The sequence below is a fragment of the Phyllostomus discolor genome, chromosome 10 (genome assembly GCF_004126475.2).
Source record: "Phyllostomus discolor isolate MPI-MPIP mPhyDis1 chromosome 10, mPhyDis1.pri.v3, whole genome shotgun sequence".
Taxonomy (NCBI): Eukaryota; Metazoa; Chordata; class Mammalia; order Chiroptera; family Phyllostomidae; genus Phyllostomus; species Phyllostomus discolor.
In genome coordinates, this window is record NC_040912.2 from 83,076,796 (window position 1) to 83,102,563 (window position 25,768).

General features: G+C 51.4%; 1 protein-coding gene across 1 annotated transcript in view; it reads right to left on the reverse strand.

Annotated features, from left to right (window-relative positions):
* The window catches only part of ATP6V0A4 (ATPase H+ transporting V0 subunit a4), a 45,670-nt gene that overhangs the window by 13,640 nt on the left and 6,262 nt on the right, over positions 1–25,768 (reverse strand). Inside the window, 12 exon segments of the mRNA XM_028526172.2 lie at positions 736–854; positions 5,309–5,402; positions 7,480–7,637; positions 9,833–9,972; positions 10,844–10,858; positions 10,861–10,993; positions 14,288–14,500; positions 17,069–17,162; positions 17,987–18,069; positions 20,906–21,032; positions 22,264–22,358; positions 22,823–22,948. Of these exon segments, the coding sequence (XP_028381973.1) occupies positions 736–854; positions 5,309–5,402; positions 7,480–7,637; positions 9,833–9,972; positions 10,844–10,858; positions 10,861–10,993; positions 14,288–14,500; positions 17,069–17,162; positions 17,987–18,069; positions 20,906–21,032; positions 22,264–22,358; positions 22,823–22,948 (1,397 nt within the window).

The following is a 25,768-nucleotide window of genomic DNA, read 5'->3' on the forward strand; positions in this document are numbered from 1 at the left end:
GGTCGGGGCACAGGCCTGGGCTGTGGGTCTGGTCTCCGGCCAGGACGTGTAGAGGGGGCAACCAATCGATGTTTCTCCTCTCTCTTTCTCCCTTCCTCTCTCTCTAAAATCAATAAATATATATCTTTAAAAAGAATCAACATATAATTGATCACTCTCTTTCTTCCATGGCAACTGGCATGTCCCAGCTGGTGGCTGCCCATCCGCCCAGGGGCCAGTGCGAGGGTGACAGGAACAGAGCCCCTAGCGGGCCCACAGTGGACCTGTGGCACGGTCTGGAGCCACCGAGATTTGGGGGTTGTCTGTTACCTCCCAATAACCTAACCCATTCTGACCACTCTGTTCCCATTCCATAAAAGAAAACTGTCAGCCCTGGCTGGCATAGCTCAGTGGATTGAGCTCAGGCTGCAAACCAAAGCATCGCAGGTTCAATTCCCAGTCAGGGCACATGCCTGGGTTGCAGGCCATGGCCCCCAGCAACCGCACATTGATGTTTCTCTCTCTCTCTTTCTCCCTCCCTTCCCTCTCTAAAAATAAATAAATAAAATCTTTAAAAAGACAAAAAAAGAAAGAAACATCTCAGAGACAGTAAGCCACATGTCCATGGTCACACAGCCATGAAGAGCTGGAGACAGTACTTGAACTTCAGGTTCCAAACCCTGTGTTATTTCTGTGGCCGCACACTGCCCTCACTCCATCCCAGACTCCACAGCAGAAAGTTGACCGCGAACTCACATGTGGTTGAAAAGGCTGAGAATGACGCCGAACGTCATCTGCACAATCCCCAGGACCACCGACATCTTCATTTTGTAGGAGTTCAAGAACGTCAGTTTGTTGGAAGCCAAGTTCCAGATCTGGTGGGAAAGGCGAAGAAAGGCGTGAGCCTCGAGTTCTACCGGAGTTGGGGGCGGGGACACGGTTTCCCGGGAGAAGTCGCTGCGGGAACCACGGTTTCAAATTTCAGTCCCATTGGACTCCTGCATTTTAGGTCCAGAAAAGGACCAAGCCCCTTGGAAAGGCAACTCTGGTGACCAGTGTCCGAACCACTAGTGCCATCAGTTAACTGTCAAGTTGTTGAAAGGAAATGGGAGGAAAACCCCACATGACGTTTCCCTTGTTCTAAATGAAAGAAATTCTAAAACATCTTGGAGATCCCAGACCTGCCCCAGTTCCCTTGCACAGGTGTAGATCTCTGGCCCGTGAACTCATCCAATCCCTCCTTGACAGTAAACAGCGTGTTTTACTTTGAATGTCTATAGCACCTCCCGTTAGAAAGCATTCTCCAGGCCCTTCTCAAAAAGCCACCCCTGTAGCTAATACTTATTAGCACAGCCTTCTAGGAGGCCCCCGTTTGTCAGACTTGCAACATGATGGCACGTGTACCTGTCCGCCCTCTGTACCTGCCCGCCCTCGGAGAATGACACAGACAGTAAGCACTCAGAGGGGGCGGGGCTGGCCAGGGTCTCAGGCTGGTTAATGACCTCGGTTCTTCCCAGTCCCCACCCTCATGCAAACGACGCAACTCCTCCCACTACCTCTGACGCCTCTCAAACTTCAGGCACACCCCAAACTACCTACTGGACACATCTCGAGGGTTCGCCATACTGCATCTCAAAGGTGACAAAGCCACAAAGTTCCTCTCACCGTCCCCTCTAAAATGACTGGGGGCCAGCACCCACCCAGGCTCAGTCTCCTTGCACAGTCCCCCGCCCTCTGCCCTGTGCATACACAGTGGCAGGGACTGCAGCTCACTGATTGTTTTTTAAAATTTTTAATATATTGATTTTATAGAGGGAAGGAGAGAGGAAAGGGGTGGGAAAAGAAAGAGAGAGAGAGACATCAATTTGTTGTTCCACTTATTCATGCACTCATTGGTTGCTTCCTGTATTTGCCCTGACCAGGGAGCAAACTGGTAACTTTGACATATTGGGCACAATGCTCTTTTTCAACTGATTTTTTTTTTTAGAGAGAGGGACGGAGAGAGGGAAGGAGGGGTCGAGGAGGAGGTGTGGGGGTTGGGGAGAGAGAGAGAGAGAAAAAGAGAGAGGCATCAACTTGTTGCCCCACTTGCTTATGAATTCACTGGTTGAGTCTTATAGGTACCCTGACCAGGGATCAAACCCACAACGTTGGGGTATCAGGACAGCTACCCAGCCGGGGGTCCCTGATTCTTTCTTTACAATGCCCAGAGCGGCTGCCAGCTAGGGGAACACTGTGGAGGCTGCTGGGAAGCTGAGGGAAGGGACTTCAGTAGCACTTGCCAGCAGCAGAGGAACCTCCTCCACCCTCCCCGTCGGCCTGGACATCTGAGCTGCTGCAGCAACAGGCTTGGCCCTCCAGGCTCTGCTCCTCCGTTGCCCGCCGGGCTGGCCAGCCCACAGGATTGCTGAGCACGGTGCGTGCGGACAGGGTAGGCGGCACCCTGCAGACCCCGCCCGGCGTCAGTCTGACCACATGACCTGTTCGTGGTTAAGTCCCGGGCACGCACGAAGCTCCTGAAACGTATTTATCCCCTTTGATTCTAACAAAAACCCTCTGAGATAGAGACAGCAGTCCCTCCCCACTCCCATCTATAGTTTCACTTCTCTTGGTTTCAGTTGCCCCAGGTCAACTATGCTCTGAAAGTATTGAGTGGAAAATCCGTAAGTTTTAAAAAGTGCCCGTCCCGTTCCGTCCCACCCGAGGGGCAAGCCGTCCCTTTGCCCGGCGTCTCCACACTGCGCATGCTCCCCGTCCGTCAGCCACTCCGTCGGCGTCTCAGTCATCAGAGCAACTGTCCCGGCACCACAGACCTCAAGTCACCCCCATTTCACTTAGCAGCGGCCCCAAAGCGCAAGAGCAGAGCCGCTGGCCATTCAGACACGCCAAAGGGAATCCATCAAGTGCGTCATTTACGTAAAAAGGTGAGTGCAGTACGATGAGATATTTTGAGAGCAAGACTATATCCATGTAACTTTTGTTGTAGCCCATTGTTATAACTGTTCTATTTTACTGTGAGTTATTTTTAATCTCTTGCTGTGACTCACTTGTCAGGTAAACTCTACCAGAGGTACGTATGTGTTGGAAGCAGCACAGTGGACATAGATTCGGCACCGTCCAGGGTTCGGGCATCCACTGGGGGAGTCTTGGAACACGCCCCCACGAGTGACGGAAGACAACTGTGTAAGCAGCCCCATTCTACAGATAAGGGAATTTACCTTAATTTCAGGGAGATTAAGTTAGTGAAACATCTAGGAAGAAATAATAGCAAGTGGCACATTTGTCCCATTTAAGCACCAGACTCTGTTCTGGGTGCTTTATATGTAAAAAATCATTGAATCTGCCCTGACTCGTGTGGCTCAGTGGATTGAGTGCTGGCCTGGACACCAAAGGGTTGCTAGTTCAATTCCCAGTCAGGGCACGTGCATGGGTTGCAGGCCAGGTCCCCAGTGTGGGGCACACAAGAGGCAACCACACATAGATATTTCTCTCCCTCTCTTTCTCCCTTCCTTCTCCACTGTCTAAAAATAAAATAAATAAAAAATCTTTAAAAAAAATCATTGAATCTTCTGAGCAACCCTATGGGTTAGGGCTGCTGTTACACCTATTTCATAGATGAAGAAAGAGACACACAGAGTGTGAACTGGCTCAAAGTCACACAACAAGGAACACAAAGGCCAGGATTTAAACACAGGCTGGCTGATTTCAGAGTGTGGGCTTTGAACCACTGCTACGTTCATTTATTATAAAACACACGCAGACACCTCCAGAAAGGCCTCTCAGCTCTGACAGCAAACATTTCGTGGTTCGAGTCAAAGTGAATGCCACACACAGTCCATAAATGCAGCCGTAGAAACTTACATTATGTAACAATCAAACCCTTTAGTGATATACAGAAGTGCTGACGCAGGTGCAGAAATGTTCTGTTTAAAGGGTTATCTCGGGCCAATAAGATGCGGGGACAGAAGAGGGGGAAAGACACCTCTTTGTCTTTATCATATTTTCTATAATATGGATTTGCAATCACATACACTATTATTTTATAATAAAAAGACCAGAAATTTTCACACACCGGCATGTTCCTTGGAAAAAGATCGGTGCCAACATCCCACCTTCCCCTTTCAGTCCCACATTTCAGTTTATTTTCCGACCAGTGGGCAGATGACAAAGCGCAGCAGAGTGGGCCCCCTGGCCGGCTCAGCCCTGAGATGTGAGAGGCGGGCAGACAGGCCTGGCTGCGGAGGGAGACGTGGGCTGCGTGAGGAAGAGGGGGGGGCGGCAGGTGGGAGCAGCGAGATTCAAAGCAAGGCCCCCCAGACCCTAAAACCACCCCCCTCTCTACTCCTGCACCTGCACGCCAGTCATGAGACTCCTGGGACAGAGGAAGAAGCCTTTCAGTTTGCAAAGATAACAAAACAAACTTGCATTTGTTTTCAGCACTTGCAAACCAGCTTTTAGAGGACTTTATCTGTGTTGGTGACACTTGGAACGCAAGTGCCCCTGGGCAGCAAGTTCAACAAACTTGTGGGGGGGTCCTTTCTGCGTCTGTTAGGGAGGGGAAGACCCAGGAAAACAAGAGGAGATGACCCACAAGATAGGAGAGACCCAAGAACCCACGTTAGGGCCAATCTCCCTCAACTGTCAGCGCTAAAACTGAGGTTTCAGGTTCTCTCCCTCAGCAAGAGCTAAGGAGTAGCAGCACTTAGGGGCTGGCTGCCTCTGCCAAGTTCAGGGCTAGATCACTCAGCGCTCATCTGGAGCCCAAGGCTGCCACCTGGTGGCGATATCCAGCTCGAGTCTCTGGAAATCCCTTCCCATCTAAAGGCCGTGTGAGGAAGCACCTTCGTTTCTCTTAGCTCAAATCCAACTGAGACAGATATAATAAACAAATCAAAGGTGAGAACCTTTTTTTCCCCTCTCACTCGTGTCAATTCTAGGCAGTAAAATAAAACAAAGACCAAAGTAAATTCATTTTTTTCTAGGAAAAAAAGGGAGATGTTAACCCACTGCCAGAAACACCAAAGTAGGGAACTTGGTTAGGGTGTTAAATTTCATCCTAACACGCACCTTGTCCCAGCAACCCAGGGCCTTTTAATGAGGCAGGTGTCTGGGGAACCAGAGGGAAACCGGCCCAGGGAAATGGATCTGGGTAAAAGATGCAGGTGGGACGCTTCCCTGCATTCAGCGCCGTGGGTCACTAGAACCTCCAGTCCGTGAAATTCTACCCAACATAAGACTGTTGAGTTGAGAGGTCCTTTCTTTCCCTCCACCCGGGGGTCTCGGCAAGACATCGAACGAGAAAGGACTTAGGCCAAGGGGACATCGTTACCGGGTCGATCCCAAACGGGTACGGGTTTCCGGAGTACACTCCTGGCACGGCGGGGTTCAGCTGTAAAAGCGGGTTTGCTTCCAGCGTGTCCATGCTACCGGGGAGAAAGAAGACAAAAAACAAAACCAGCAGTCAGCCCGAGGCGGGGGGGGGGGGGAAACACTCTGGTGCCACCCGCCAAATCAGTTCACAGCCCAAGTGCTGGTGCAGCCCGTCCACTCGGGGCATCCGGTCACCCCACGAGCGGGCGCTGAGTCCCTCTGTGCACCAGGGACTGGCCCAGGGGCTGAGGCGGTGGAAGTGACCGGTGAGCCCCCAAGGAGTTCACAGTCTGAGATTTCAAACCGCTTCAGCCCGATGGGGTGTGTGCAATGAGGGAAAAGTCACACTCCACCAGGAGAAAGGGAGGGGCAGGGATGAAGGAGCCTGCGGGAAATAAACCCCAGCCCGGGGACAAGCCTGGGACAGCTGTCCCGGGAGCACCTGGGCGCGAACCCCGGAGGAATGAATGAGCTGGCTGTCACACCGGGACCCCGATCTCTGTGGAACCTAGTCCTTCACAGCCGGGGTCCACTGGATGCCTTTCAATCTGTGTCCCAGTGTTACCCAGAAGCACAGCGCGGAGCACACAGCTATCGAGGCCCCGAAAATGAGTATCTGAGACAGCGAGGAGCAGAGCACCCCCCGGTTTGACAGGCCGTGTGGAAACGCACCCCCTCCCTGCCGCCACTGAGGGGTGAGAGGCTGTCCGGTCCCAGGCGGGACACGGCGGGAGTCTGGCCGCGCTGCCCAGGCCCTCGCTGTGCCGTGAGAACGCAGGGCCCCAGCTGGCCGTCGCAGACGCCGGCCCCTGTCCTGACGACACGCCTCAGGGCGGACAGCTGGCTTCATCGGCAGAGCCGTGTCTATGGACCCAGGAACCAGAGAGCCGCCCCGACCGGAGGGAGCCGGCCTGCTCTGGGCTGCTGTTGGCGTAAACACTCTCACAGAGCACCAGCGCCAGACAGGGCCACCCTGTGGCCACCATGGATCGGAACACAAACAAGACCATTCCACGGCCGTATCCGATATCAAAACACGGACAGATCAACATAAGGACGTGGTCCAAACCACAAGAACGACCGGGCGTGACCTCTGTCCTCGCAGTCAAACCCTCCAGGCCAGTCCTTTCTCATGCCCTCCTCCGCGGTGCCCACGGTCCCCAGGGGTGTGCTCTCCCCTCGTGGAGTCGCGAACCCAGGCCTGGATGACGACAGGCATGCGTCTGGTGCTCCTTGGCTAAAGGTCATGGTGACATTGTCCCTAGTCAACTGCCAAGGAAAGTGAGCCCAGGACCTAGCTTGTGGCTGGCGACCAAAATCAGCTTGCTGTGTCCTTTGCTGCTCTGACGGATGCCCGCACTTCTCTTTCGCCTCAGCTAACAAGGCTCCGCTTTATGCCACCGATCCCCGGGTGCGTGGCTGAGCACCCCTCAGCCTGGGCGTGGCCTCGAACAGCCTTGAACTGGGGCAGAGCTCATCTGCACACGCCCCAGAGAACAGCACTGTGACCACCATTTGCCTTGCGTACTGGAAACCAATCAGTTCCATAGTTCAGTGCCTGTGCCAGCCTTTCTTAGAGCAAAGCCCGAGTCCTATGAGCATGGATGTCAAATAAGTGGAGGCCTGTACCATGCTCGTGGACAGGAAGGATTAGCATCAGTGAAATGTCCATACTGCCCAAAGCAATCTACAGGTTCAGTGCCATCCCTATCAGGACACCGAGGGCATTTTTCACAGGTACATCCCTTCTCACTCACTCCAGTTCCCTGGCGGAGCACGGAGCATATTACATGCCACCTTCTCCTTCGGGGAGCCTGCCTCTCCAGCTGCTACCAGGACGCCCCACTTACACCTGCCCATCCTTGTTTTCACAGAAGTGCCCGGTGCCTGGCACATGCTCCATAGCTGAACGTAAGTTTTAAAACCTGTTCCCGTGCATTACAGTTACCAGCACAGTTACTGGGGACAGGGCACTAGGTCTTGCATGCAGATGAGGAAAGGAATTATTTGTTGACTTTGTAGGCGCACCTCTGAGCCGAGCCAGGTGTAGTAGAGTCGCCCAGCCATGACAGCTGTCACCAAGGCCACCTGGATGGCCAGGGAATGACCCACTGCTGTCCGAGCACTTACTTCCACGTGCCGTTTCTGAACATGGGCCGCACGCTCCAAGAAGAGCCGAAGATGTTGAACGCCTTGGAGAAGCAGTCGTTGTAAATGAAGCCCGTGTAAATGGAGAAGATGCCCATGAGCAGGATGAGATAGCGCCCGTGGAAGAAGGTGTTCCAGATCTGCCACGGGGGGGCGGGGGGGGGGGACACAGAGGGGACGGCGGTCAGGGAGCTCTGCCCCAGATCCCGGGGGAGTGTGTGAGAGGAGGTCTCCACAGCCAGGCACGGGCCCTGTCCAGAGGGGCCACTAGGGGGACACAGACGCATGCTGACTTCCCTGAGCTCCTACAGGTGAGTCAGAGAAGTCCTGGGCAGGTAGTTGCTTACCGAGGAAATAAAACATGTAAGCATCGTATTCTTTTTGGGGGGAAGGATTGATTTGATTTGATTTGATTTTTACATATGTTTATTGATCTTAGAGAGAGAGAAATGGAGAGAGAGAAACGTCAATGTGAGAGAGACAGATCAGTTGCCTCCCATATGTGTCATGACCAGGGATGGAACTCACAATGTAGGCATGTGCCCTGACCAGGAATTGAACCCCCAACATTTTGGTGTATGGGGCAATGCTCACCAACTGAGCCACACTAGCAAGGGCTTTTTTGGATTGATGAGAGAAAGGGAGAGAGAGAGAGAGAGAGAGAGAGGGAGAGAGAGGGAGAGAGAGAAAAGAAGAAGAAGGAGAAGAAGGAGGATGAGAAGGAGGAGGAGGAAGGGAGGAAGGAAGGAAGGATCACTTTGTTATACTACTTACTTATGCATTCATTGGTTGATTCTTATATGTGCCCTGACTGGGAATCGAACCCATAACCTTGGCACATCAGGATGATTCTCTAACCAATTGAGTTAGGTGGCCAGGGCCAAGCTTGGTCTTTATGACCAAAACCCACTCTAACCCTCATATTCTCCAATTCAGCCTTAGACAGAAAATGCAACTAAAGCAGAAACTGAGGCCTCACCTATAACAGAAGGGACTTGAAAATGGGTGGCTGTTGCCTCAAGTCCTTCTAAGAGGTAAGCACTGAGCTGGCCTCACAGGGCTGCTAAATTTTACAGCAAGTTACATCTATACTCCTTCTGGGTCTTCACTATAAAGATGAGTTCCGAGTCCACTCCCTAAGAAGAGAAAGTGCTTTGCCCGGATACTGGGTGATACGGAACAAGCTTCCACAGAACTGCTGAGTGTGGCTTGGGGACTTCAAATATTTATTGCAGGAAACCACATCTATTAAAATGCATGTCGGGAAACACTGTATTGGTCACAGGTTCATTTATCACTAGCCTTGCCTATGATGAACTCACTGTGACATCACTGAACTGCCTCTCGTTAAGTCAGCCGGTGAGGAACGACTGCAGACAGCCTTAGAATCCAGAACGCAGCCAAAGGCCTGTTCCCACTTTGTGAGATGTGCCAGCAGGGGCCACAGAGTGAGGCCGGCTGACTGACTGGGAAATGATGCAGACTCATGAGCTGCCTCCACCCTCACACACACTTCACTCTGTGAGGGAGCTTCACGGAAGGTGTAGAAGCTCTGGGTGTGCAGACGAAGGCACAGTATTTGGGATTTCCCAGGGTTTCCTCAGGGCGCTGATCACGGGCTTGTGGGAAAAGGGCTTTGTCATAAAAAAAAATATTTGTGACAGTTGAAGTGAAGAAAAGGAGGCTACGAACTAATATGCACTATTTGATCCCAATTTTTGAAAATTATGTATTTGCCCTGGCTGGCACAGCTCAGTGGATTGAGTGCGGGCTGCGAACCAAAGTGTCGCAGGTTCGATTCCCAGTCAGGGTACATTCCTGGGTTGCAGGCCATGGCCCCCAGCAACCACACATTGATATTTCTCTCTCTCTCTCTCTTTCTCCCTCCCTTCCCTCTCTAAAAATAAATAAATAAAATCTTTTTTTAAAAATTATGTATTTTTGTGTAAGCACAGAAAAGAAATTGGAAAGATGATACAAAAACATGAATTGTATTTTTCTTCTAGGTAGATTGCTGCATTATCCCAATTTTTAAATGAACACATATTGTTTTCCTAATCAAAGAAAAAAATCAATGTTGTGGGAGCAGGGAGGAAAGATCGACGCCTTGATGAGCAATGTACAAAAAAAAATGCTAAAGGGAACTGCAGCAACCCATCAAAGGATATACCTTTGGCCAGGAGTTTTTATGTTGCCTTTTGACCCTCTTTTACTTCCCATTCTTCACTTACTTTTTACAAAAACATGTTATTTCTGTGGTGAAAACCACACACACATTCTTACCATTCTACTTATCATTTCAGGGAGACCAGGGGAGTGTCTGATGGACACCCACCTCGTTGTCTGTCTTCTGGGCGAGCAAGCGCCTCTCGTTGAGGACCATCCAGAGGGCCGCCAACAGCATCACCGTCCCGTGACCGCAGTCTCCAAACATCACGGCGAACAGGAAGGGGAAGGTGATGATGGTGTAGGGGGCTGCAGAGGTGAGACCCACAGCAGCCTGAGTCCTCCCAGCAATCCTTCGGGCTCCCCGTGAAAGGTTATCGCGCTCCTCAAGACATGCGGGCCCCCTTGTGTCTTTCTGATCCTGCCATCTCTCAACATCCGCACCCCTGGTGCTTGCTTGCTTGGCTCCCACATACGGTAGCTCCCCAACAAGTGAGCCTCATTCTTCCCCACCTTACAGATGAGCTGAGTTTCGGAGCGGTGAAGTGACTTGCCCAAGATCACGAAGTTTAATGGGGTTTAAAATCAGTTTTCTAAGTGCTTTCTCTTTTCTTTCCACTACCATCTTTTGTCAGTTTCTCTCCCATTCACATGTACCACATACCTCCAGCAGTTACTCACGGGACCCTCAACCTATGGGGCCCCTGCATTAGGGGTCATAAATTAGACTGGGACTCAGGCTGGACAAGAACAGCATCATGAACTGCTTGGCTAATGGGCATCTGGTCAACCTCTTTGTTTTACAAATCAGTCTATGAATATCACAGTTTATATCACTAAGAATCCAGTCTTCTGCCTCCAAGTCCTGTGTGTTCCCTCTCTGCCACGTAACTCGGAGGCTGAGAAGATGCCCAGAGATGACCCTCGTTGAATTGTTAAGGAAACAAGAACTACATCAGGCTGCCTGATAAGGCTACGGTGTAAGGGGGGACAGGGGAGATCTTGACAAGGAACACATCTTTCACTAACCACCATTCCAGAAGACAGTGCAGAGCATTCACAAACCAAATAAGATTTTAGGAAAGTCGCTGTTTTAAGCAACTCCGAGGCTGCCACTGCGGGGGTAAATCTTACCCCATTTCTCAAGCTGCTCAGGCATGCAAGCTACCAGGCCCTTTACCTGGGTTTATCTCCGGTAGTTGCCCACACCATAGGCATCTACGATATTCTGGAAGCCGGCTGTGAATTTGTTGGTCCTGTTGAATGTGGGAGGAGCTGTTTTCGACTGCACTGCTGTCAAGATGGGGGCCATGGAAGAGCCACTTAGTTCCTGCAGGAAGAGCACGTGATAAAAACGTCAGGAGGAGAGCCAGGGCTGGGTATCAGGACCTGGATCCCAGGCCACCCCCTGCCATCACTTACCAGGGGAACGTGGGGTGATTTCTGGACCTCTCTGAGACTCATGATCTCTCTGGTAAAAGCTCATGCCTTCCTACTACTCATCTAACTTGCCTTACAGGAGGGTTGTCAACAGAGGAGAGTTTCTCCCGATTCCGTGGCCATTCCCACTCTCCCGCTCCGGAAATGCATATTTATGCCTCAGCCCTGGGCCTCTACTCCTCCTTTCCCTCCACGGACTCCCTCAAGAGCTTGCCCAGTTTCTGAATTTCGTTTCGATCTTCCAAATGACCCTGGTCTGCTCCCAAATTTAGATTCTTTTTTAATTGCCTGCCTAGGCTTTCAAACTCGTCCGTCTTAGTAACCCCACATCATCCAGGAGCCCAGAGCTGAACAGCATGACTTGCCCTAAAGCCAGTCTTCTCCTTCGGCAGTTTCCGTTCTCCCAATCCCTTCACCTTCGGAGTCCAAAGACTTTTCCCTCCTGATTCAGTCACCAGACTCCAAATCTTGCTGATTGTCCCTTTCAAATCCCTCTCTCTCCCCCAGCCCGTCCCAGCCTCCCCATCTTCCTCCACCTCTTTCCCTTGCATTTACCTGACACTCCAGGCTGTGTAATCCTTTAATCCTTTAATAAAACAAAACAAACAAAAAGCACCACAGCAGTCCTGTTACCCTCCTACCCAGAAATCCTCAAAGAATACACCCAGAACTCTCTGCCTTGTAATCAAGACTTCCTCACACCACTGGCTTAATCCTCCATTCACACCTGCACCCCACGGCTTCTCCGTGGAAATCAGCCAACCCCACATAGCCGCGTCTCCCGTTCGCTGGTCCAGGTGTGAACCACTCTCCAAGTTCACTGCCCAGGAACCTTCTGGTCACTCCAGACTGCAAGGGCATTGACCACCTGCATCCTCAGTGGGACTCAGCGCGCTCGCCAGGAGCACTCGCCAGCCCTCTACCGCACCACCAGGCAGGCTTCACAAGCCCCACGCCAGAGACAAGAAGACGAAGGCACAGAGAGGCTGAGTAACCTCCCCAAGAAGTGGAGCCCCCCACTCTGTGATTCTGCATCTCCCGTGGGTGTGATTATGATGTCCTTGAGGCCAGGGACTGTGGCTTCCTCCTTTATTTCTAGCATGCCCCCCAGCAGCGGCAGGCATAATACTAGCATAGCTCGAGTACTTTATTACATTTTATTTATTGATTTTGGAGAGAGGGAGGAAAGGAAGGAGGAGAGGAGCGGGGAGAGAGGGGGGAAAGGGAGAGAGAGAGAAAGAAAGAGACAGAGAGAGAGAGGAGAGAGAGATTAGCTATTCCACTTATTTATGCACTCATTGGTTGATTCTTGTACGTGCCCTGACTGGGGATCAAACCTGCAACGTTGGTGTATCAGGATGATGCTCTAAGCAACTGAGCTACCTGCCATGGCTCTCATTATTAATATTTTTTGCTTACCATTGACCACAATAGCTCTCCCCCTGCACTTGTTTCCTCACCTCCTACCCCCATAGGGCCTTCTACTCCTATCTGGGGAAATACTTTGATTATTTCAGAGGATGAAGAAACTGCATAAGCAGCCCTAAGCAGCCTTGTAGCAGTTGGACCCCTTTGTGACTACAGACGCCACCGTTCAATGAAATCCTCGCACTCAAACAGCAACTCCCCAATGGCCCTTCGCTCTTCTCCACACACTGGATCCTGTCCCCCACGGTGGGGATAAAATCAGCTCCCTCACACCGCCAGGTAGCCCCTCAGGACCCACCCCACAGCCTCCCCCGGACCCTCTTCCCATTCCTTTCATCACTGCGTCCTCTCTCGAGCTGCCAGTCTGCAGGTGGGCCTGCACACTCCTCCCCACCTCTTCTGACGGCCTTTCCTTGGTTCAGCTCCCACGTCACCTCCTCCAGGAAGGCCCCTGCCCTTCCCAGTCCAAGTGAAACACTCTCTGTAAGTGCCCCCTTTGGGTAGTTATTGGACCATATTGAGAAGACATTTAAATCCCAGCTACAGAACTGTAGCCAAGTTACTTCCCCTCTCCACGCCTCAGTTTCCTCCTCTGTAGAGAGGGGAAAAGATAGCTCCTATCTCCTAGTCCATCCAGGCCTTTACCTGCAGACCCTTTCAGCCCGAAAGCTCTTTCGCCCGCCCACCCCAATCTTCCCACGACACTTCGGGAAGTCAGCCCCAATGCCATCTGTCCAGAGGGGCCCCTTCTCCATCAGAGGCTCTGTAACAGTCTTATAAGACCTACAAGTTCAAGTGCTGCTTTGACACCATTGAGTCTCACAGGCCCCCAAGGCCAAGCCACAAGTTCCTCCGGTCTCACCAGATACACCAGCACTGAGCGGGCCAGGCTCCCCGCCCGGCTCGTTCTCCTACCAGCCCGACCACCTGCACCCCGCCCAGTCTTCAGCCTGATGGGTTTCGCCTCCCAGGAGATCATTCAAACAAGCTCCTCACATCCTTCCGTGGGGACCAGGGGTCGCCCCCGCCCCACGCCTATCACTACAGAGCAGGCCTCCCTCAGCCCCTGCAGGTTCACTCTGCTTCCCGGGACAGGCCCCAAGCGCAGCCTCCACGTGGCCCTGCGTGGCACGCAGTGTCCTTCTGCCCCGGGCATCTGTGACTAGTCGGCTGCTGCCAGTCTCCTCTGACCAGGGTCAGGTGTCGTGTGTTTGGCCACCTTGTGCTATTTAGGGCGCAGCCTGAAATCGCAGTAGTGATGGGCGTGCTGTCTGTCTGTCTGTCTCCCTTTCCAGAAAGGCCGGCAGAGCCCTGGATCCGTTCCCGGTGCACAGGGAATGTCTGGATTGGTGAGTGCCCAGCGCCGGGAGAAGCAGCGCCCAGGGAGCCCTCCGCCCCTTATGGCTGTTAGTACAGGTGCCGGGTTACATTTCTCCCCAGCCACCCTGTGACTTTATGGGGCGGAGACTGGGACCTGCAGTCACACTGAACTGTGGGGTCACGATCAGAAGGAGCAGGCACGTCAATGCCCACGGTACACTCGCCGAAGAAGAGAGGAAAGGTGAGTGACTGTCAAACGCTGAGCACAAGAGGAGTTCCCGACATGTGCCCACCACCGGGTCACCCACTGAAGATTCAAAGATGAAGGTGACAATCCTCCCAGCAAGTCACTTGTGAAGTTCACGGGACTTAGGAGGGAGCTGGTGAGGCTGGACAGGACCGACCTTTCCCCTCCCCTGCTGCGCCCGCCGCTCACCATGCCCTGCTCCAGCGCCTTCTTGATGCGCCCGGTGTCCGCCGCGGGGAACCAGATCTCGGCGATGACGCACTGCTGGGTGACGTCGATGTTGCACATGTTCAGGGTGTGGTAAATGGCCTTCATCTTCTGCACCCTGACGACCCAGGAGTGCCAGCTGCCCGCTGCCTCTTGCAGGAGCCTCTGCCGGTGAGACTCGGTCTGTGTTATCACCTGGGCGGGAAAACAAGGAGCGCTTGCGGGAACACCTGGCAAAGCTGCACACACACAGGGGGTTGGCAGCCACAGCGGCTTCCTTAGTGCAGCCGCCCCCCCCCCCCCCCCGCCCCAGCCTGGCCTTTAACTTTCATGAGCAGCGTAGCTCCCCGAGTTTCAAACCCTTAGGAAAAATTCTTCCTGTTCTTCTAAATTCCCTCCAGCACTACTGTTACATGTTGAATACTGTCTCTCTGCTAAAACAGTTTCAAGTCCTAATCCCCGGTAGCAGTGCAGACGATCTTATTTGGAAATGGGGGCTTTGCAGATGGGATCCAGCCGAGACGAGGCCAGACTGGAGCAGGGTGGGCTGACTGCACCACGACGACGGGTGTCCTTGTAAGAAATGGGGACAGTGGCACACGGCGGGGAGAACACCTTTGTGCTGGAGGTGAGACTGCAGTGACCAGTCTGCAAACCAAGGAGCGCCCAGGACTGAAGATGCCCTTGTCCGTTAGGGCGGCTGTCATGAACTGCCACAGGCTGGGAGGCTCACCAGCCACAGGAATGCATCCTCACAGTTCTGGAGGCAGGAGGAGGTCAGGGTGCCAGCGTGGTCGGGGGAGGGCCCGCTCGCTGCTGGGTTGCACACCTCAAATTCTACCCTTGCATGGTGGGGGGGCAGGCAAGCCTCTGCAACTCCTTTTATAAGGACACGAATCCCGTTCATAAGGGCTTTGCCCTCATGACCTAATCACCTCACTTGCTCGTACCATCACCTTCAGCACTGGTTTCTGTGTTTGTTCATTTGTTTTAGGGAGAAGGGAAAGGAGGGAGAAAGAGAGGAAGAGAAACATCGATGTGCAAGAGATACATCAATCAGTTGCCTCTCGCCCACAACCCAGGCATGTGCCCTGACTGGGAATTGAACCGGCGACCTGTCAGTTCACAGACCGGCACTCAGTCCACTGAGCCACACCAGCTAGGGCGGCATTGGGACTTCAACCCATGAGTTTGGGGGGAAGCCAGAGATTTAGATGATAGCAGAACAGGCAAGGAAGGGTCTGATCCTGGAGCCTCCAGAGGAAGCTCAGCTCCGCCGTCACCTTGATCTCAGACTTCCGGCCTCCAGACTTGTGAGAATAAGTTTCTGTTGTTTGAAGCCACCCCGTCTGTGGTGGCTTGTTACAGCAGCCCCGGGAAACTGATCTGCCTGTTAAAATGCTTTACATACATAATCTCCCCAATAAGTGGCAATGAATTAACGAATGAAGCGATGAATGGGCCCCAGAGAATTTATTTAATGGAGTTAGCTTTTGTCCTGGTGAGATAAAAGGTAGCCTTTACACGTGGCTGCCGGAGCCACACTAAACACAGCCCAAGTTCAGAGTAGCTTCTGTTCCACTCCCCGCAGGAGGCATTTGGGGGAAAGGGCCGAACAGGAAGCAGCTTCAGGGAAATACAGTCTCCCTGACAAGTGACCGAGGGGGAATACAGAGGACTGAAGAAATCAAACACAGATTTTTCTGGGGATGTCCATTAGCCTAAGAGTTCTGACTTAACACACACACAACTCCGAAAGGCTGTCATTGAGGATCTAGACTGTGCCAATAGATCACCGGCCACGTGGAGAGGTTAGAATTTTAATTTAATTAAAATGAAACAAAAATAGCCCTGGCCAGGTGGCTCAGTTGGTTGGAGCATCATCTCATATACCACAAGGTTTGGGGTTCGATTCCCAGTCAGGGCACACACCTAGGTTGTAGGTTTGATCCCTAGTCGGGGTGGGTTCTGGAGGCAACAAATCAATGTTTTGCTCACTCTCTCCCTCCCTTCCTCTCTCTAGAATCAATAAACATATCCTCAGGTGAGGATTTAAAACGATTAAATAAAAATTAACATTTGGTTTCTCGGTTGCACATGCCATGTTCCAAGGTCACATGTGGCACACGGGTGTTGCCTCGGACGAGCAGCTTACACGGCATTCCCACCACCACAGAGCGTTCTGCACGGTGGTCCCGAGGTGGGATTCACAATACGAGAGGGGCCGGCCGCGCTTCGTGATTCCACCCAAAGCTCATCACAGAGAGCGCTCTCGTCGTGCAAGTGAGAGCGCCGCCCTGCTGGACGACGGAGTGACAAGAAGCTCTGACTCTGGGGCGTGTGCACACGGCAAAACCAGTCAACCATTTTTACAGAATTAATCGGTCGATTCAAGCAACTGGGCAATTCAGCAGAAAAAGAATCAGTCAGGCCGGTTGTTGCACTTAATTGGCTACTTAGTTGTACCACAGAGGAGGCCAGGCTGGCAGTGAAGGACTCCTGTCCCTAGACCACGGTGGCCTCGGGCTGTGGTCCGTTCTAACCCCAGCCAAAGCATCACTGACGTGAAGAGTCACCGCCTCCAGCCTCTGGGACGGTTTCTGAATTATGGAATCTTCTGCACCCCGAGCTGCAAGGGCCGAGCTAGCATCCCAGCTGGGTTCCAGCAAGCGCCCCAGAGGGCGGGGCTTATCTATCAGGGCAAGGCAGAGGTAGCCCCCGCGGCAGCGCCTCCCCGATCCTGCGCCCAGACCCCGCACTCACCGTGACTAAATCTTCCAGCCTCACGTTGACACCGGCCAGCATCTCCCTGCGCTCCGCCGCAGGCTCTGGGCAGGGGTATATGGTGGCTCGAAACCTGCGTTTGATGCATCGCAGAGGGGCATGTGGTTATCGCTCAGAAGCACCCTGCATGTCCCCTTCCGCTGGATCACTATCTGCTGGCTCTGGTGAGGTGGCCACCTGTTCCTGCAAAGCCCTCTCTCTGTGTGGCTGACAATAAATGAGCCCATTAAAGGGTTCCCACCACAGAGCTCGCACAATGTGAATTAAAGCCGGGCGCTGTTACAGGAAAGCTTCATGCAAACAGTCAAGGCTGTGAGCTGTATGTAAATAAGTCCACACGCAAGCTTAACTTGTCCCTCCCCCTCCCCCACCCCGAATTCATTCATGCATTAATGCCCTTCTTTACGGAGTAATTTCTGCCTCTGAGGGGCTGGCTACAGGATGACTCTGTTAACATTAGAAGCAGCCTGCCCAGCATGCGGTTTGCCTGTGAGCAGAGATGAACTGAAATGGTTAAAATGTCTGTTTTTAGTTACCTTCAAGTGTTGCCTATTTAGGTCCTTCTTGTTCCTACGCCTACTTGGCTACTAAAAGCTGGTTGCAAAAAGGAAAACGGACTCATGGACCGGACAACAGTGTGGTGATCGCAGGGGGGAGGAGGTGGGGGGAGGGGGGAGAGGGTATAAGGGGGACAAAGGGCAATGGGGAAAAATACAATAAAAGATAAATTTTAAAAAGTCAGTGGCATGTTTTGCACTCTCTTGCCACGTGTGGGAAAGTTATTCTAAATCCCATCATGGACCTGGGAGCAGCCCCAGCCACTGCGCACCTGTCCGCCCTGCTGGGGCCCCCCCTGCCCCCCCGTCCCTGACGGAAGAGCCCCTGAGGCTCGCTTACCCCTCACAGATCTTCTTGATCTTCTGTCTGAGCTGCTCCCCTTGATAAAATATGATGAACATGTTCTTCTTAATGTCTTCCTTCTGGAAAATCAGAACAAGTAAAAAAAAATCAATTTTTCTTTCTAGTTAGACTACAACCAAAATGTGAAATTCTGTTTGTAGGGCTTTTTTTTAAAGATTTTATTTATTTTTTTAGAGAGCGGGAAAGGGAGGGAGAAAGACAAGTAGAGTAACATCAATAGGTGGTTGCTTCCCACATGCCCCCAACTGGGGACCTGGCCTGCAACTCAGGCATGTGCCCTGACAGGGAATTGAACCGGTGACCCTTTGATTCACAGTCCAAGACTCAATCCACTGAGCCACACCAGCCAGGGCTGGTTTTAAAATATATATAAATTTAAATAAAACTGGAAAACTTCAACTTCTCCCACAATTCTGGTGGCTGAGGTCATAATTCACGGTGGCTGAGGTCAAGGCTGTGGAGGCAGGCTGTGTAGGGCCAGCAGCAGGGCCAGCGCAGCCCTGAAGGGGAAACTCCACTGTCAGTTTCACAAGTCGGATCCCAGCAGGGCTTGCAGTCAGAGATGCATGAACAAACAAGCAGATGTCCAGAAGGGGGTCACCAGGATCCTGCATGTCTTACAGTGGAAACGGCTGACCCAGCTCCCTGGGGCTAACTCACACACACGGACATTTCAGGGGTGAGCAGGTGTTTGATGTTTAACAAAAGGTGTGAAAGCCGTGTCTAATGTTTGACTCACACAGCTACTCACGTCCAGCTGAGCACTGATGAAGTTGCATCTTTAAAGTTCAAGCTTGACAGTTCACGAGGAAGGGAAAATATTACGATAAACCCAGTGAGATCGTCACGTTCCAGCCGGGCCCTGGGACAGGTGCGAGCCCCGAGAAGCAGCCACTTGCCAGGACCCAGCGAGTACCCCAAAGATGCCCACCCCTGGGGGCCGGCAATCCTACTTCCTAGAATTCCTATCATGGAGGTAACTCAAAATGAAATAAAAATCCGCATGCTCATGGCTATATTCCGGAGAAAAAACTGGAAACAAACTGTCCAAAAATAGACAGCTCGGGTCACGTCAGCTCAGTGGAAATTTTAAGCATCAATTGGAAATGATATCAAACTCAGTCATCTCCCTGGCAGCCGCTCACTGGAGCAGGGAAAGGGGTGTTTTAGGAATTGGGGAGCTGCCTGCTTGACATCACTTCCCAAGGCTCCCTCACCCACGAGGACCACCCCTGGGCCTTCCTGAATCTCTGAGGTTCTTTCATTTCTGGATCCACCAACGTGGGGGATCTGTTCTGATCTGCCTGGTGGGCCTTCAACGGCAACAGGCTAAAGCCATCTGATTCCGGATGCACAGTTTAGAGTTACCCTCCCAGCCACCGCGACCATGACCTGTCACAAGTGGATGATAGACAGGGGGGGCTCCACGTGGATTCTAATACGTGTAAAGGACAGTCGTCACACAGAGGGAAAGGTGCACCGCCTGCAGTGAAGGGCAGGTGGGAAATGCTTCCATGTTACTGCTGCAGCCACATTAAATCATACCTGCCTATCTATGGCTATGGACGAAAGCAAGACAGCACAAGAGGACAATAAAAATAAAATTAAAGTAAAAATAAAAATAGCCCTGGCTGGCGTAGCTCAGTGGATTGAGCTCGGGCTGCGGACCAAAGTATCGCAGGTTCGATTCCCAGTCAGGGCACATGCCTGGGTTGCAGGTCACAGCCCCCAGCAACTGCACATTGATGTTTCTCTCCCTCTCTCTCTCTCCCCCTCCCTTCCCTCTCTAAAAATAAATAAATAAAATCTTTAAAAAAAAAAATAAAGTGGTGACGGTTGGCTCTGGCTGGATAGCTCAGCTGGTTAGAGCCTTGTCCTGATATGCCAAAGTTGAGGGTTTGATCCCCGGTCAGGGCACACACAAGAATCAAACAGTGAATGCGTAAATAAGTGTTAACAGTAAATCGATGTCTCTCTCTCTCTCCCTCTCTCTCTCTCAAATAAAATAAAGTAGTGAGGGTTTGTGGGGATTTTTCTAATAAGTTTTCATCGTATTTTAAATTGTATTTATTTCAACTACGAAGGTGTTTTCTATAAAATAAAACTTAAAAGCCTCTGCTCTGGAAAAGATGATGACTTTTAGAAATAAGCTGGGCTTCTCGGAACCAAAGTATAAGTAGACTTAAATACCAGCTGGACGGCTAGAAGCCCTGCGCAAGGAATCGCGATGAATGAGTGTCACTTGGCGAAGCCCGCCCTCGGCATCCCCGTCAGAAGCGTGTGGTTTGCCAACTACCGCCGGCAGTAAGTGCATTAAAAACAGGGCTCTCAAGCCCCACCACACACCCACTGAAGCAGAATTTGCATGTTAACTAGATCCCCAGGTCATTCTTCTTTGTTTTTCTTTAAGATTTTATTTATTTTTAGAGAGAGGGTAAGGGAGGAAAAGAGAGAGAAACATCAATCAGTTGTCCAACCGGGGACCTGGCCCACAGCCCAGGCATGTGCCCTGACCAGGAATTGAACCGGCGACCTTTCGCTTTATGGGAAGATGGCCAACCCACTGAGCCACCCCAGCCAGGGCCCCCAGGTCATTCTCACACTCACGTGCATGCTGAAGGTTGAGGCACACTGGCCTACATAGCTTAGTTCCTTGTGATAAAGACATAGCCGCTGCCTAGTGTGGAAGGAGTATAGCAAAGTTTCCTGAAGGAATGAGGTATTAACAATCCCTTTGAAAGGGATAAAAAAAAAAAAAAAGAAGGGAAAAAGAGAAAGGAAGGAGACAGACACTTATTTCAGGAACTGAAGACTCGCTATCTGCAGGAACGAGGCCCCTCTGGGGAGGGTCCTGGGAAGGTGAGGGGCAAGACGGAGACACCCGGAGACACCCACCGTGACGGGGTCCTCCAGAGCCACGTCCATCTCGCTGAACTTCAAGTAGACATTTCCCCGGCAAATGCGCCACAGCAGCCTCTCAAAGGAAGCCATCCTCTCCCTGTTTATCACGCCAGCCGTGAACCTGGGGTCACCGGGCAGAAGAGGGGACGTCACGGAGACACAGGCAATGGGGTGCAGGGAGAAGGCTCTGGGAGAGACCCGAAAAGACATGAAGCCATCGAAGGACCACTTCCTTCTGAGCAGGAGATGCTGAGACAGGCCTGCCTGGCAGGGGTCACAACGCCACTCTGCCTCCCAGCCCCAATGTGTCCCAAGTCCCCTGTGACCTCCTCCTGTGTTCTCTGACGTGGTGAGGTTTCCTTAACCGCCCCAGTACTATGTATTCAATTGTTTGCAATTACAAATGTGACGGACTTTTCATGATGGCTTTGTAGTGAAAGGAAACAGATATTCAAAGTGCTCAGCACGTTGGCCTCTATGTATTTTTACAAATAACATACTAAGAGTGAAACACACCCATGGATTTGTATACATCTTTCCTTTGCCATCACTCAGGTATCTAGATAATTTCTGACCCAAACCCGACACCTGAACATTAAAGATGGTAGCTTTCACTGGTCTATTATTTTAAATGTATGTTGATCCTATATTATTACTTTGTGGTCAAATATGTTCAGTAAATATTTTTTCTTTCTATTTCAAATTCAATGCCTAGGAGCTCAGATAGCAGGCCATCCAGCATCGACCGAATAAAACGCTAGAATCTCGACGCTCGGCACTCTGAGCACTTCATTGGTTTTCCTCATGCACCATGTGAAATCCCACCGTTCTGAATCACCGCACATTTCGATGGCACAGTCACATTGTACCACTTCTACTTGTGAACGAATCGATGGCATAACCATCCCATTTCTCACTGCACTCCAACTTCAGGGTCCAAATCTATTTTATTATCAAATCCATGTTTCCAGGTTAAAGAAAAAACATATCCCAGAGGCCTTGTTCCAAAGCCAGAGGACAGTTAAAAAAAGCAAACAAACATCAAAATGCTTAGCCCCACATCTTTCCCACGTGGGGACAATACAAGCACTGTACTCTCCTGGCTCAAGGATGTTCGTGTCACCATGAACCAGGTAATAGGACCTGTGACCCCAACAACCTAATAAGGTTACACTTGGGTTTACTACTGTGTGGAGTAATTCACGTGAAATTGGTCTCATTCCCGTGGCTGTTTGTTCATTCATTCATTCACTCATTCACTGAAACTCTCCGGGAAATCGACCAACAGGCCGGGCACGGAGCTCCTGACCAAGGACCCACGCCCGCCCCACCTCCACAGCAGAGCCCCCTACCCCAGCTTCCCGCTCATGTACGCGGGCATCGCTCTCAACTCCAGGAGGCCGGAGGTGTCCTCGGTAAAGAAGTCATCCGGCAAGTTGGTCTCCGTCTGAAAGTTAAACAACCAACATATGCATTTAGTAAATGTATTTAAACTACCTTCAAAGCACCCCAACACCTCAAGGGGTTTTTTTTCTGGTTTTAAGGAAGCTTTAATTTTCCACAAATAATAAATAGCATTCAGAAAGCAGAGTGCTCCTTGTCAGATCAAAAAGCTTCCCCGATCTCTTCCTTCCAAAATCCCCGATCGGCTCACACTAACAGTTCTGCTTTTGTTCTGATTTCCACTTCCGCCCAGGCCATTACATCACGGCATTACGTCTGCACTTAACTCAGCAGCACCCCAGTCGGTGCGCCCAGCACACCCTCCCGCTCACCCGTGGCCTGGCCCCGGGGCCGATATGGTGATCTGTTCACATTCCAAACCAGCCAGTTTTCAAAACAGAAATCTGATGCTTTGGGCATGGGGGAAAGGGCCCTTTTCTAAACGACCTCAACGACCCACGTAACGACCTCGAAGAAGTCCTGGGTTTTCTTCAGGAGATATTTGAGTTCAGTGAGTTCTAGGAAGCTTTTCTTCAGTGCCTGGTGGTTCTGGTTGGCTTCCCGTAACTCTCCTTCCAGTTTTTCTAGAACAGTCTGTAAGGTGGGAGAAAAAAAGTTAACGCAGCAGAAAGCACTGTGAAATGTACTGTACGTCAACCACAGCAGAGAAGGAAACCGGGAAAAAAAAAGCACTTGGCGTGTGGGAACATGGCCCAATGCTGAACGGCCTGTTCAGTCATCAGCTCAGTGTGACTTCGTAGCTACTGGCCAGCTCCAGGGACACTCTCGAGTCCATCACCGTGGCAAGGGTGAGAAAACACCCTGGGGGAACGGGAAAGGCAGCTAAAAAGGGAAGCTGAAGTGAATTTCTATGCTGAGGATCCCTTCTGCACAAATACACTGTAAGGACGAATAAAATCTAAACAGAGACACTCAAAGTGTCACCCCCTCCCTCCCTCCACAACCACCCACCTGTTACAGGCTGGGGTCTGGAGAGCCAGGTACAAGCGAGTGAAAAAGGTGGACAGAGAAGGGCAGGCAGGCCCAGGAGGCAGGACGACGAAAACAAAGAAGACAACAATCTCCCTTCCAAGACGAGCCCACACAGAGAAGGAGGCTCATGGAGAAGCCCAGGGCCTGGCCCGTCTCAGCGGCTGTCAGCGGGCAGACCACACACACACCATCGGCTCCTTCAGGGCAGGTTACAGAGCGACACAGCTCTGCCCAAACTCTCGCCGAAGGACCACGCACACCAGGCACCGTGGCACAGTGCCGGTCAGCCAGTGCCGGGGGTGCCCAGGAATCAGTGATGTGGACAGGCCCACCAAGACCTCATCAAGAGCCTCCACCGGTACCCGGTGGAGGGCTGGAAGGTGACACCGGCCCACTCCGAGCTGTGGGACCTAGTGACCCAGCAGCTGCGCCCCCCAGGCCGATCAACTGCGGGCTGGAAGAGAGAATCACCAGCCCAGGCAGCTGCAACAGCCTTGAACTGGAGTTCGGGGGTTTCTGGGAGCTGACTGGAGAAGCAGCCAAGGGCGTCAGGCAGGGGAGCCCCGTCTGGAGAGCTGAGAACCTTCCCCCAGGATTCCGGGGGGGGGGGGGGGGGGGGCTGGGGAAAGGGGACCTCAGAGACTGTGGGCCTGGAAATGAGACTCCTCTCTTCACCATCCCCACACTGTGCCCCAGCCTGCGTCCGTGTCACCTCTGTGAGGTCCAGGTTCCCGACAGCCCTGGCCGGGGTCTCTGCACTTCGTCCCTGGGAGCTGGGCTCATGGGTCCAGGAATCCCCACTGAGGGAGGCCCAGAGGGCAGGCTGGAGCCACAGGGGGGTGTGGAGGGGTAGGGGTGGGGTAAGGGCCACGCAATCTGGCAGTGGGTACAGGCAGAGAGGAGCTGGGCTACAGGGAATCACGTGAAAGTGGCTGGGAACAGGGCTGGGTATTCAGTGTTCAACAAGGTCTCTCAGAACCTCCCCCTCCCGATCTCTACTGCAGCCCAACTAGCTGGCTGGCCGGTGCTCTCCCACCCACCGCGGACTCCAGGTCGGCCCCAGCCTCCTCCTGGGACGGTGCCCTGGACGAGGGCAGGGAAAGTGGGAAAACAGGGTGAGGGTGGGACTTCAGAAGTGAGAGGACCAGCTGCGTGCTGGGGTGTTTAAAGAATGATAGTTGTTCAGTTGTTTTGTGATTAATACAAATGGAAAAAGTGAAAAAAAAATGTAATGATAAGAAAAATTACCAACAAAATCAACAATCAGAACACAAAATCACATGGGATGGAGCAATTTTTATAGACTAGTTTGCAAGAGTTTAAAGTCTTTAAGAAATGTGGAAGGAGATAAATGAAGGTATTATTTCCACCTTAAAAGGAAAAATAAGAAATCATTAACGAATATGTTCTAAAATACAAGAATAGGTAGATTAAAAAAGAATTACTTAGAAATCTTGGCAATATGAAATTAGCTATTGAAATTCAAAATTCTACAGACGAGATTGGTGAATGCAATGCTGAGATACAGTAAATAACTTTAAAATATGAAAGCTCCTCTCTCATTGATCCGAATGTCCAGCGACAACAGAATGAGTGAAGTGTGCTACAGTCAACAGAAGGAACACTACCCAGCAGTGGAAACGGACTAATTTCAGAAACATGAAGCGACATGATGTCTTAAAAAGCAAAATGATGAAAGAAAATAGCAAGCTGCACACACCGTAGGGCTTCATTTATGTAAAATTTAAAAAGCTAAGTAAATTTAGCTTTAAAAAAAGTAAATTTAGCAAAGCTAACCCGTAAGCTATTTAGAAGACTAAATGGATTCAGGGCAGTGATGATCTGCAAGGGGGGAGGGGAGGGGAGGGGAGTGGAGGGGAGGGGCACACACAGAGCATTCAGAGCACCACTGTGTTCATCTTCCTCTTACACAGGTGGAGTTTGCTGGATCGCCTTCCTACCCCTTACACGCTTTTTTCTAAAAATTCTACTTTATCAGTGCAATATTTAATGACAACAACTATGAATAAATCCATATTTAAACACTTTATAGTGCCCTGGCTGGCGTAGCTCAGTGGCTTGAGCAAGGGCTGCGAACCAAACTGTCACAGGTTCGATTCCCAGTCAGGGCACATTCCTGGGTTGCAGGCCATGGCCCCCAGCAACCGCACATTGATGTTTCTCTCTCTCTCTTTCTCCCTCCCTTTCCTCTCTAAAAGTAAATAAAATATTTAGAAAATTAAAAGATAAAAATAGTAATTACCTACACTTAAAAAAAACACTTTATAGTGAAACTATAGAACAAAGACAGACCTTACAGGCTACCCACGAAGGAATGGTCATTGAACCAGCAGCAGACTTTACAGGAAACACTTATTCAGAATGTATCTTGAGAAGTTAAACGTAACTCTGATCCGTAGT